This window comes from Malaclemys terrapin, chromosome 5 (assembly GCF_027887155.1).
Source record: "Malaclemys terrapin pileata isolate rMalTer1 chromosome 5, rMalTer1.hap1, whole genome shotgun sequence".
NCBI lineage: Eukaryota > Metazoa > Chordata > Testudines > Emydidae > Malaclemys > Malaclemys terrapin.
Window position 1 is genome coordinate 30,506,329 of NC_071509.1, and position 13,726 is coordinate 30,520,054.

Here is a 13,726-nt window from a genome sequence, read left to right on the forward strand (position 1 = left end):
GTCTTTGCCCTTTTGGTACATTTAACAATTTGTTTGGTCAGACAGCATGAGGCAGCATAGTGTAAAATCCACTGGTGTCTGCCAATCATGAGCTTCAGAACACATGCAGAACACACATAACATCCTGAGGTTTTTCTTTTCAGTGAGTTCTGCACGGGTCGCTCCATAACAAGGTTAAAAAGCATCTTAGAGGAACGAAACTTGCGTGTCTCCTGTGAGGACAATTATAGGTAATTATTTGCTTTGGGTTTGAGTTGGAGTCTACTTGTATAAAATGAGGCTGTTTCCCTCCTAATCAGAATATTTTTTGAAGGAAATAGAGCATGTTTTATTATGCTAATGTATTGATGGCCATTGTGAAAATGACATCAGTGGCATAAGTTTGAGGTCATAATAGTACTCGTATTACACCTCTGCTCCAAAGACTGCCCAAGTTTCCTATCTACTTCCAGGCAAATTTCATCTTTCAAGTCCTCTGTGGTTCAGTCCTTGCTACTAAAGTCAATCCCTCTCCTAACGCTCTGCCTTGGCAGTCGAGAACAAGAGATGTGCTCCCACTTTTCATAATGCCTAGATTTGATCTGCTGGGGGCATTGCATTTTCAGTGGTTAGCTTCTGACTCTGGAATTTGCTTCCTTCATTGCTGGTTGACCTTCTGAGCCTGCTGTATAGCCCATCTATTTAGTGAGGGTTTGCTTAAGAAACAATAGTCGGAAGTTCTAAGTATTATTAATTATTATGATTGCCCTCTCTGTTCCCTTACTCAGGAGAAGGCTGCATGCTGGGGGCGGGGATCCATTGGCACCACTCAAAGCTGCAGCTGCTTGCAACCAACTACATGGAATTATGGAGGGGAGGTGGGAGAATTTCCAGGAGCCACCTGATCACTTCACTTCACAGACACAACAGCACGTTTGCAGTGTGTGCATATTAGGGTGGGAATGCATCAGGAGTCCTACAGTTTTTTCTACCTGTACTGATCCTCCCCTAAGACCCATGCCTATTATTAGCTTGAGGAAGAATTAAAAGCAATTCTTGCAAGAGTCGGACACTCATCAAGCTGGCTACTGGTAAGGAATGCCATTTGTAGGCCATTGCTTCCAGTTGCCATGATAAAGAATATGGAAGTAATCTGGTATCCATTTTCAGGGCTCATGGTGATTGTGGGGGGAAGAGAGGCTAAGGCACTTTAATATTGATCCAGAAAATGGAGGAAGTAAGTTTTGGTAGTGACATTGCTGTCCTGGCAGTGAAGTTGTTAACTAGGAACAAGAATAATTCTTATTTATTGAGAACAGCTTTCCTTAGAGCAGAACTTGTATGTTGATAAGAATATTTCCTGAGTAAACAATCATTTCAATAAACCATTGGGAGTTTTATAATTTAAATTTTAGTCATCTTTAACTGAGTGAAAAGTTGGCCTGCAAAGGAGGATGACTGGATAAAATGCACCATCTGGCAGTAATATTTTAACCTTCTGGAAGACAAAGCCATTTCTTCCTCTTTGTAATATGCATTACTGGGCCTGATTCATGAGCACCCTGCACCTTGTGGAGTCATTTATACTAGTGTGATGTAAAATGCTGCCAAATGAGAGTCTTAGTATTTTGCATCCACTTTGTTCTCATGTAAATATAACCCTGGCCAACACTGGGGATTGAATTCACGCTGTCTGTAGCTAATGGAACAAGGATCTGTAGTTGGGGACTGTAACAACTCATATCCTTTGCAGAGAGGAGGACCTGTAGCACACTCACTGGTGGGTTTCAGAAGTGGCACCCCAAGGTGGAAGACAATAATGATTTAGCGCTTCTGTCAGAGCTCAATCAATCAATAATAACCTACTGCCCAAACCAACATTAGGTGAAATGTGGGCAAGAAGTAGTATTTTCAGTGTACAGTAAAACTCTTCAGGCCAGATCTTCAGCTGCTGGCAATCAGCATTGCTCCACTCAAGCCAATTTACATCAGCTGCACATTTGGTGTTTCATAACTTATAGCAAGTATAGTATGGATGCATGCTTCTTATTTTTGTCAGCCAGTCAACATGATGTTCTGTTAATAACTCAAAAAATTGGTTCAATGAAGAAATTTCAATTCCACAAGTCTAAGTATGTTTGAAATGTATTCAGATGTGTTACTGAAAAAGCATCAATGATTTAAGACTGCAGTAAGAAGAAAACATCCCAGCTGTGTCTATGCAGTAATTTCTATCACCTTAAGAAAGGAGATCTCATGGGCTCAGAACTATGTAACCTGTACTTTGACTTCCATGTGGCACTTGATAACTGCTTTTAATGATCAATAGAGTTATGACACCATACATCCAAAACAGCGACTAATGTTTGGATTTCTTTTTTGTCTTATCACAGGCCAGTTCAGCTGCTTCAGTGTGCAAGTGATCCTGACCATGCAGACTGCAGACTTTGCACCAATAGTGTACAGTGAAACACACAATACTCCACATTGCTTAAATCATTACTTAACTGTGTATGATACTGAACAAGAATATGTGTATAGAGTACTATATAGTATAAATGTGTATACAAACACTGTATGTTACAAGAAAACCTTGCTGTGCCTGCAACACTCATAGATGAATGAAAGGAGATGATATTTTAGGTGCGGTTACTGTACACACACACACACACACACACACACACTTCCAACCTCTTCAGCCTGAGGGCCAAACATATTATTTCAGAAAGGTCAAAAGGACCACAATAAGTGGCTTGGGTCAGATTCTCAGCCCTGCTCCCCTCTCTTTACACAGCACAGGTGGTGCAAAGGGAACAGAAGCCACCTGTAAGTCCCCTGCTGGGGATTCCCTGGGGTAGGGAATACATCGGGAAGAGCCATAGCCATTTCTTCCCTTCCTTCCTGGCACACGGGAGTGTGGGAGGAGGGAAGGGGAAGTGGCTGGAACAGCTGTGCTTTGGCTATCCTCAGTGGGAATGTGTTTCTTAGAAGACTGTTGCCAAATGGTACAAGTTACAGCAGCCCACAAGCTACTCTGAACCGTACCAGGGCAGGAAGAGACCTAATCAGTTACAGTTGTCAGCTTCTGTTTTCCCCTCTCTCAGGTTGCCCTGTCTGGTTGTGTGAGGGAGGGCAGTCTTCCATTGCTAGGCACTCCCTTAGGTCTGGCACAACCGGTTGAGGCTCTCTCCTCTTCTCTCTGGAGCGCCCAGAGCCTGGAAGGGAAGCCTGCACCAGAAAAGGCAGAACTACTCTCACCTCCCTACCCAGCATTGCAATAGGTGGCCAACAGGGAAGCTGCTGAGCAGCTGCTGCTAAGAGATAGCAACTCTCAGAGCACTTGCAGCTCACACCAGACCTACACCTGAGGCTGCAAGAGAGGAGGTGGGAGGCAGCTGGGGAAGAGGGAGCAACAGGGCCAATTCCAACTCTTCCATTTAAAAATCACTGGGCACAGCTCTGGGACACATTTACAGTTCAGAATCAAATATAATATTTTCTTCTTAGCAAACAGTCAACCTCACAGTCTACAAAGTGGCCTCCATGGACTTGGACACCACTGAGATAGAGACAGACAGGAAGATCCCAAAATAAGTAGTCTCTGCTTAGCTTCTGAAGTTGATGGTGACTTCTTTGTAGCATACAATTTCCAAGCACAAATACCGTAATACCATAAACTGTAATAGTTTTCTTATATTTCTTTTTTGCTGTCATGATACTCAGATTCAGATGAAACTGAAGACTTAGGGCCAGAGTCTGGCTTCGACTCTCTTCATTTTGTGCTACTCTAATGACACAAAGGAAGAGAGCTGGGGCTTTCCTGAAATATGGAAATCCCCAGGTGGTATAATACTAGTATAGCCAGCAATTTGTCACTCATTTAGGCACGGGGGGGTGTTCATGGTGCAGATTGGTAATTCCTAGCCAGGTCTGTGACTGGGAATGTTTACATTAAGCAGAATTTTAATTTTCTAATTGCACTCTGATATGTGGTTACTGTGATTAACTCAGACATATATCAATAACTTTAATTCTGTTATTTCTGACAAGAGGGTTGGAGAGTTTAATATTGGCTTTTGAACATATTTTGTCATAATACAAAATGTTGAATGTAAAATGGTAATGTACAATAAAATCGCTGATGGTTAATGTTCCTAATTCTATTACACACATTGGTTAATCATGGACTGGATACTTAAAATGAGTCATCTATTAAGAGATTTCCATGTGGATTAGAATAGTCAGAAAAGTGGAATAATTTCAGAAGTGTTTCTCTATGAAAACATATTTGCATTATGAGAATAAGGAAGAGGAAGAAAATCAGAAGAGCCAAGAATTGCTTTTCTTTTTCAATAAATGATTTTTATTGTTTTCTCTCAGTCTTTAATTTTGCCTACACACTGCTACATATTAAGAGTCTAGGGCATATTCTGTCCAAGAATTCCTATGGGATTGGTGCATTTCTGTACCATGCCATCCTTCCCAATAGCTGCCCCTTTTAAGTGAAATATAGCCCTCAGACTTACATCTCCACTGTACTATTCTACTGTAACATTTACATTATGTATTGCAACACATTTTTGGTTTTTGAAACATTTGTGTATCTAGAATACACTATTCCATTGGGGAAAACTTCCCCAAAAGTAGCAGTAATAGATTGTGAAAGATTTTTCAGACCATTATTTCATTGTTGAGTTTTTAACCCAATAAACCTGTAACACTTAGAAGTAGTTTCAATATATGGCACCCTTACTGAATGTCAGTGGAGAAGCCAGGGACTGACTGGGCCATGAAGAGTGAATTACCCTCTCAACCCTACAGATGGTTCTTCTAGAACAGAGGTTCTTAAACTGGGAGTCATGACCCCTCAGAGGGTTATGAGGTTATTATGTGGGGGTCATGAGCTGTCAGCCTCCACCCCCCAAACTTTGCTTTCAGTATTTATAATTGTGTTAAATATATAAAAAATGTGTTTTTAATTTACAAATTTACAGGGGGAGGTTGCATGAGAGGCTTGCTGTGTGAAAGGGGTCACCAATACAAACGTTTGAGAACCACTGTTCTGTAACATGGTGGCTGCATAGTGATAGAAGAGTGTGGGGAAGCTTGCTCGTCTGTAGATAGATAGAGGATTCCATTCTGGGATGATTTAGCTGGGAATTGGTCCTGCTTTGAGCAGGGGGTTGGACTAGATGACCTCTTGAGGTCCCTTCCAACTCTGATATTCTATGATTCTATGATTCTTCAGGACTGTGTGTCTAGTATCTCGTCCCGGTGCTAAATGATCTGGGGGGGGGGAAAAAAACACCTCATGATCTCTCAAAATATTAAACTATACTTACACCCACCTGAGCATTTAGTAGAGAGGCCACATCACAAATCCCCTCTCTCTACACCAAACAAATCTCTTGCTGCCAAATTCTGCAGTTGATCAGCCATTTGTGTTGCTCAGAATGAAGTGCGTTGCAGTGAGCCAGCCTTGATGGCACATGGACAATCGGATTATATAATTAGCACTTATTCACGATAGCTGAGGAGGATTTATGATGGTTATCACTGATTATACAATAAAACCTGTCAAGCAAACCGGTGGTTTTGTTCTCATCAGGAAATACACATTTCAAGGCAACAGTGAACAATTAACTTTGACAACTGTGCTTTAATAAATGACAGCTTTTGAGCACAGGTGTCTGGCATACCATTGTGATAACAGCAATATTTCTTTAAGTGGGATTATTTACAGATAGACTTGGCAGGAAAACAAAATAAAATTATGGAAGTATTAAACAGTTGACTTATCTGTTCCATCTATTAGTATAATTCATAAATTCCACTGCCCTTTTGAAAGAAAGAAGCATATATTCATATAGTTCAAAACATGTACAAAGTATAGTCAGTATTTTAAATATGCATTGAATACACTGAAACTAATCCTTCTTGTAATTTGTACAGATTATATTAAAGCTAACAAGGCTGGATTGTGGGACAAAGTCTCAGCCTCATATGGGGAGTTGTGCAGACGTGCATTGCTCAAAAACTTTAGAAGGATTGTGCAGGAGGGAGGTATAATGCACCCTGAGCTCCCAGGAGCATATATAATCTATCAAGGCTACTTATATGGCCCCCCAGTACCAGAGTAACTAAGCACCTCCCCATCTTTAATGCATTTATCCTCACAAAAGCCCTGAGCTAAACAGAAGTGGTATTATCCCTATTTTGCATCTAGGGAACTGAAGCACAGAGAGATTTGGTCTATTCACTTACTGTCTTATCTTATATTTAGGATGACACTCAGTGCTGCCAAGGGGATGGGGTGCAGACTGGGCAGGCTGGAACACAGAGTAGGACTGTCAGGGCATAGCTATTTTGATTTGTGTGCAAGCAGAAACTAAAACAGTAAAATTAAAGTTAAAATGGGAAAAGTGTACATATATATATTTCACCTATAATGATTGACTGAATGTTACTCAGAAGAATTCATCACTGGGCCAAGACCAGGTATATACACTTTCCACCCCAAAATGTGAGATTTTCAGATAGTGATGAGCAACTGACAACAGGGGATTATAAATGGGATTTCTCACATAGCTTTACCTGCAGCAGGGACTGTGGTACAGAAGCAGAACCTTCTCCCAGATCAGTGGGGACTGGATGCCCTCCATGCATGGCCCTAGAAGGTCCATTGGGCTTCCAAAAAAATCATCTCTCAAACCTACTCTCACAAGAAAGTTCAGCAGAGGGAGTAAGAAGATCAGACCAGCAAGACCCATCCTTGTTGGAAACTGTGCCAGGGATAGAATGAAAATATGCTGCACTCAGAAGCAATTTCTTTGACAATATGGTTTGAGATGCAGATGAAATGTACTGACAGACTGACCTTTCTTCTTACATTGTTTGAACATTCTTATAGAGGTCAGCAGCTCTGGGGTGAGGGGGAGGAGACTGGTGGGGGAGGAGGCATGGGTAGCTGATGGGGCTTTGTAGAGCGGATGGAACAGAACTGTGTGGGTGATATGGGTTAGGGGAGAACTTGTGAATGAAGGGCTCCACAGCACTGTTGCCTTAGCTCCCCAGTGCACCAATGCAGCAGTTACATAGAAAGCCCATGATGTGCTGGCCCCTTGGTGAAGAGATACTTAGTTCATCAGCCTGCTTCCTCTGTGTGCTGGTGAGCTGATGCAGCAAAACTGGAGCAGATTAATGTCTCTGCACTGAGGCATTGCTACCTAAAGGTCTCTCCACAAACTGTTGCTTCAGTGCATTGGATGCCCTTCAGTCCTGGTCGCCTGCACAGTTGTGCATCTTCTGTCAAATCTCTGCCAATTCAGGTAAGCAGTTAAAGTAAGCAGACGGAAATTCGCGGCACGCGATTAAATGCCTTGCCCAAGGCCCTGTTGCAAATCAGTGACAGAGCTGGCAATAGCATCCAGGCCTCCTGAAAACACCCCCTGTAGCACAGCTGTTCTCCAAGAGAAAGATGGTGGATTTATCAACAGAGGGTTCCAGCAGGAGCAGGAGTAACTTTGCAGCCACTGTAATCTCCCTCATATTATAATGTGGGACAAGTTACTCTACTTTAGCACTTACAGCATTTATGATAGAGCCCAGTCCTGTGCCCACTGAAAGTCATGCATCCCTGGTAATAAATAACCGAAAGTGTCATTTACTTCCAACACTGACCCAGGAACTTTATGAGAAGGAGGAAAGCAGTGTTTATCCCTAATAGTACTCTGTTCTTTGTATGATTCACTTCTGCCTACCACCCTTCGCAACCCTCTCCTGCTGGCATCCGACTATGTAAATGTAGACACAGCCTCACACTGAACTTAATGGGCATTTGTCTTCAGTGGGATCAGCATCAGGACCATCCACCTGTTTCCTGGCCAACTCGCACCTCCTGTGTAACATACTTCAACCACCGGATTTAGCTCTGAAGATGGGGCCAGATTTGTTTCTCAGGTACACCAGAGTATCTGTAATCCATTCTTCAGGGTGCATCATGTATCCCTCTCTGTGCCTGAGCTACAGAGGATATCAGTCTGCTACAGCTCTCACATACGGAATTTAGTCCTTTAGCTCCAGCTCTAGAGACTAATATTTCAGCTCTGGAGGTCTTTGGTCCAATAGTTACACAACCCCATTGATTTCACTGGGGCTTCAAGGATGTAAGAGTGGGTAAAACTTGGCCTGAGGAGTTTGCCTCAGTTACTCTACCTGCCCACACCAAATTCCTGCTTCCCCTTGCCCATCCACCCTCAAAGCCTGGAGTTCAAGGATGCCCAGTGGGAGTCCAGGTGGTGGGTGGAGCTAGGTGGGCTATGGATACTGGAAAGCAGTTGAGGTTGAGCTGATGAATGGATCAGCAAAGTGTAGATGGGGAGCTGAATGATTTCATTGCTTATTCCCATGCTTTTTACCTCTTGGGCTGGTGGTAAATAGAGTATAACAACCTTACCTTAAAGAAGTTAATGGCCTTTTTTGTGTGGTTCTGGTTGAATTTGATCCCCAGATGGACAGCATCACAAAATGTGTCAGGACTGCAAGGTAAGTGCTTTTTAATTCCTAATTACCGCATCTGGAAAATTGTACAGTCATAGCAGAAAATCATTTTGCATTCCTAAAATTGCCAATATGTTCACGGACGTTATGTTCAATTAGCTTAGGCAAAGTTATACTGGGTGTGTCTTAGCACTGTCATGCTTAATGCAGTGAGTCAGAAATGGGAGAAATGACTTATCTTTAATAACATTAAAATTTTCACCAGCCGATGATTTGAACTGAAATTTCATGAAGGTGGTAGCAGTAAGACAGAGGCAGCTCAGAACGGTCTGCCACCGTAGGCAAAACATTAGTGTGTTGCCCCTCCCTCTCCTCAGATCCCTAAGGAGGTTGGGGTGCAGTAGGGGATGCAGGCTCTGGGCTGGGGGGTGGGGCCAAGGGATTCGGAGTGTGGGAGGGGGCTCCGGGCTGAGCCTGGGGAATGGGGTTGGGGTGCAGGCTCTGGGAGGGAGTTTGGGTGCAGGAGGGGACTCAGGGCTGTGGCAAGGGGTTGGGGTGTGGGAGGAGGTGAGTGGTGCGAGCTCTGGGAGGGAGTTTGGGGGAGGAAGGGGGCTCAGGGCTGGGACTGGGGTTTGGGCTGTGGGAGGGGCTGTGGGATGCAGGCTCTGGCCAGGCGATGCTTACCTCAGGCAGCTCCCAGAAGTGACCGTCATGTCCCTGCGGCTTCTAGGCAGCCAGGTGGCTCTGCGCACTGCCCCTGCCTGCAGGCACCTCCCCCATAGCTCCCATTGGCCACGGTTCTCAGCCAATGGGAGCTGCGGAGCAGGCGCTAAGGGCAGGGGCAGTGCGCAGAGCCTCCCTGATTGCCACTGTGCCTAGGGGCTGCAGGGACATGCCAGCCACTTCCGGGAGCTGCGCGGAGCCAGGGCAGGTAGGGAGCCTGCCTTAGCCTCGCTGTGCCACTGACCAGACTTTTGACCTATTAAAATATCCTGGATTGCTTTCAATAGCAACTGGGAGATTGAGACTGATTCTGGGAGACTCCTGGCCATTTCTGGGAGGGTTGGCAACCCTACTTCACCATGCCCCTTTTTCTTTAGTTATAGCACCTGTGCTGGCATCCTGGGGTGAGAAGGGACAAAATAGGAGCCACCCTGGATTCTTCTATGCAGGAGAACTCCTTCAGTGGCCTTGTATGGTTCCTATAGTGCAGCAACATAGCTGAGGATCTGGCCCTTTATTTTCCAGCAGTGAAAAGCCCAAGTGCCCTGTTGTGGTTTGCAACATTGACAGCAAATGGATGAGTAAAATGCAGCAGTAGTACTGTATTTTTCCCATTAAATCTGTACCAGGATTTTCAGCCATCTTTTGATATATTTTTATATACCATTGTTGGAAACTAGGAATGGCAATATCCATAAGGATTTAGAGGTCCTAGATACAGCATTAGAAAGTGTTTATAAGTGCACAAACTTATAAACTGCAGAGCTTTATCATGCAGACCTTAATCAGGCAAAACTGCCCACAAAGTCTGTAGAGAGACAAGGTGGGTGAGATAATATCTTTTATTGGACCAACTGCTGTTGGTGAGAAAGACAAGCTTTTGTGCCACACAGAGCTCTTCTTCAAGTCTGGGAAAGGTACTCCGAGCATCACAGCTTGTCTCGCTCACCAACAAAAGTTGGTCCAATAAAAGATATTACTTCACCCAGCTTGTCTCTCTCATATCCTGGGAATGACAGACACAGCTACAACTACACTGCAATGAAGTCAGCAGGCTTTTTGGCTGATTGAGGAGCTCAGCTGGTCAGGCTGGTTTGTGGTTTTTGTAACAATTCAGCGTTTTTCATGCATTCTTGGAGATATTTGTGAGACACTCTGCATGTTGATGGGAGTCTAGAAGTTAAATCCGAATTGAATGCCTTAATGAAATCTACTAGCATGAGAATAATTTTAATGACAGCCTTTCTTGGCAAGCACGTACAACTCTTACATTATTACAGCCACTTTATTTCCCTGTGATGGGTGCAATGCCTCATCACACTTAGCAACAGAAATACCAGTGTCTGCTAGCAACTGGGGGAAAAAAATGTGTTTCTTGGGGTGTTTCTGTCTATAAAATTAGCACTAAAGCCTAAGAAATATTTTATGTTTTGGACTAGTCCTTCCATTGGTCTCACACAGGTGTTACTCAGGATGAAACTGGGCCATTTCATTCTGTTATCTACAGGCACCAAGACAAACTCCACCAGAAAAGCATACTATGCAATGGCATTAATCCAAACTGTGAGTGGCATGAATTAGATGAGAATTTGGGTCACTGTGTTCTGAAGAGGCTGTAAATTCATCAGTGCACTATATGTTTGCTGTGTATCCTTGTATAGCCCAAAGGAAATTCAGATGACAGCACATACCTATTTGTACAGCACCTAACACCACAGGGTTCTGGTCCATGACTAGGGTTCTTTGGCAGTACAGTAATACAAATAATAAATAACTATAATAAAACCATTGCCTTGTCATTTGAGATGAGCTAGGTTTGCAATGTTAGGCTTTGAATCTAAACTCCCCCCAAAGTGCTGGGTGTTTGGATGTTGAATTCCTAATCAGACCCATTTCTACTAACAGCGGTTGCCATGAAAATGCAACACTTGGCAACAGGTACCACACAGTTGCCACCATTATTTCTTATTATAAGATTTTCAGTAGAGAATGAACTATGGTATGTCTGATACTCAGACTATCTTAAAGCTGAACCCAGGCAAACCATGTCCTCTCTGCTGCAGCAGCAATCTGTGCACACCTTGAAAGAGTATGATAGTGGACATGCTCCCCCTACCGATCCGGGAGTTTCTCTGAAGTAAGGTGTGTTTTGGTACACCCCACTGGAAGGTGCCACTCTGTATGTTGGAGCCAAAGAAAGACAGTACAGTATAACATACAGGGCCAAATGTTCAAAACTATGTAACAGCAATCATCTATGTATGCAAAAATAATTTCACACACAACTGTAGTAAATATACAGTAGAACCTCAGAGTTTTGAACACCCGAGTTACAAACTGACTGGTCAACCACACACCTCATTTGGAATCGAAAGTATACAGTCAGGCAGCAGCAGGGACCCAAAAAAGCAAATACAGTACAGTACTGTGCTAAACATGAACTACTAAAAAAAGGGAAAGTTAAAAAAAGATGTGACATGGTAAAGAAATTGTTTCTGTGCTTGTTTCATTTAAATTAAGATGGTTAAAATCAGCATTTTTTCTTCTGAATAGTAAAGTTTAAGTCAATGTTCAGCTGTAAACTTTTGAAAGAACTACCATAACATTTTGTTCAGAGTTATGAACATTTCAGAGTTACGAACAACCTGCATTCCCAAGGTGTTTGTAACTCTAAGGTTCTACGGTATGCACATTTTTGAAAATATGGGCAACAGGGGGTGCATCTGGCTTGCAATCAGGGCTTAAATTCTCACCAAATATTTCCCAGGACCCCAGGGCTCCAGCCCTCTGGACACGCCTTGGCTCCCACGAGTTTGAAAATATTTATCAGAGCTCTGCTCCGGACGGCTCTGTCTGAATTTAAACCCTGCTTGCGATAAGTAATCTTGGAGAGGATATGTTAATAATATTTTCCCAGTGTGACGTAGTGATATGTTGCTTACTCTTGATTTTTTGAAGGAGAGGTTTTACACATCGCCAGCTTGAGCACTGAAAACTCCTGCTTTGTGCATGAAAAAAACACACTTTTCAAAACCTGCCCATTATTTGTTGTATATTGAGCACCATCAGTGTGCTTGGTGCTTTAAAACCATATAAGGAGATGATCTCTGCTCCAAAGAGCTCCTTGCATTCTCAGAGACAACAACAGAACTCAAACATTGGCACTACACTAGCAGATAGATTAAGCTCAAAGTCTCCTGGATTTTAGAAGGCTACCCTTTATTTTTCATATGGCCTTCACAGATCCTAGAGACCAGGATTAGGTCCTCTGGAACTGGACTTGTTTGAAGAGACTCATTAAATATTATAGTCACTATGGGCGTCAATGTAGGCTTTGAATCAGGCCCCATAAAAATATGAAAGCACCTTTTTCCAATCACAGAATTGGACATCACCCCAAGCATCTGAGCAACAATACATCAAACAAATGCTGCAGTCACAAGGTGTTTCTAACAATCAGGAGATTAAACTGTCATCTCCTGTGCTCCTGCAATTGGCAGATGAAATGTGAGGTGATTGTAACAAGGCAGTGAAAGCTTGCAATTGGACAAGATTGATTGCTGTTTGCTGTACCAAAATGATGTATTTAGGCTGGTTTAGACCTGTCTAATGGAAGCAAACTTTTTGAACCTGATACAAACAATAAACTCTGCTTCTGTATGTACATTAGGAAGGATATTGTGATATACAAGCACAGGGGTGGCCAAACTTACTTACCCTCCGAACCACATATGACAATCTTCAAAAGTTCGAGAACCACAACACACCTGATGGGGCCTGGGGCTTCACCCTGCTCCTGCTGAAGCCCCGAGCCCTGGCAGGTGCACCCGGCAGGGCTGAAGCCCTGAAACCCCCCTCCCTGCTGGGCAGAAGCCTCTATCCCACCACCCCACTGCAAGGCAGAGATCCCGAGCTCCCCTCACCCATTCTGGTAGGTGGAGAATGGGGGTGGAAGTGGGGGCTCTGCAAGCCGCACTTTAACGATAAAAGAGCCACATGTGGCTCATGAGCCACAGTTTGGCCACCCCTGTGCTAGCAGCAACTGTAGGAGGGCTATTGCTCCACTGCAGGCTGCCAACCTGAACTCGGTGCTGGAGGGGAAGTTTTAATCGAAGGAGAACCCCTTCCACTCTACTGTCCAGGAACTGAGGCCATTGTTCCACCTTGGAAGGAAGCCCCCCCCACCGTCCCCCTCCTCTTTTCACAGGCCTTCCCTTATCACAGTCCAAATCCACTAAAGCTTGTTATGTGTCAGTCCATTAATTTGTACAACTGTCATTACCTTATAAACATGGCGTGGCCTGTTACATTCCAGGGTCAGACAAGCCCTCTTGATCTACCCCTCCTGCCCTCACTGGAAAGAAATTACTTCTTCTGGAGAAGTCTGAGGTGACAGAATTGCCAGCTTGACAGTGCCTCTAGGGCCTGGACTTTGGAGAGTGGGGAGGGGCATGAGCCAGGGACATATTTGGGCTTGAAGCCCTGTCTATCTGGGGTGAAGGTGGCCCTCACCTTGTAATTTTAG

At 43.7% G+C, this 13,726-nt stretch overlaps 1 protein-coding gene across 5 annotated transcripts in view; it reads left to right on the forward strand.

Moving 5' to 3' along the window:
• LOC128837595 (ADP-ribosyl cyclase/cyclic ADP-ribose hydrolase 1-like) overlaps positions 1–4,352 on the forward strand; it is a 47,022-nt gene extending 42,670 nt beyond the window's left edge. For all 5 annotated transcript variants that reach the window (XM_054028831.1, XM_054028832.1, XM_054028830.1 and 2 more), the window contains 2 exons: positions 144–230; positions 2,373–4,352. In XM_054028831.1, the coding sequence (XP_053884806.1) occupies positions 144–230; positions 2,373–2,448 (163 nt within the window). In that variant the 3' untranslated portion in view covers positions 2,449–4,352. The remainder of the gene's footprint in view (positions 1–143; positions 231–2,372) is intronic.
• The last annotated feature ends 9,374 nt before the right edge of the window (positions 4,353–13,726 follow it).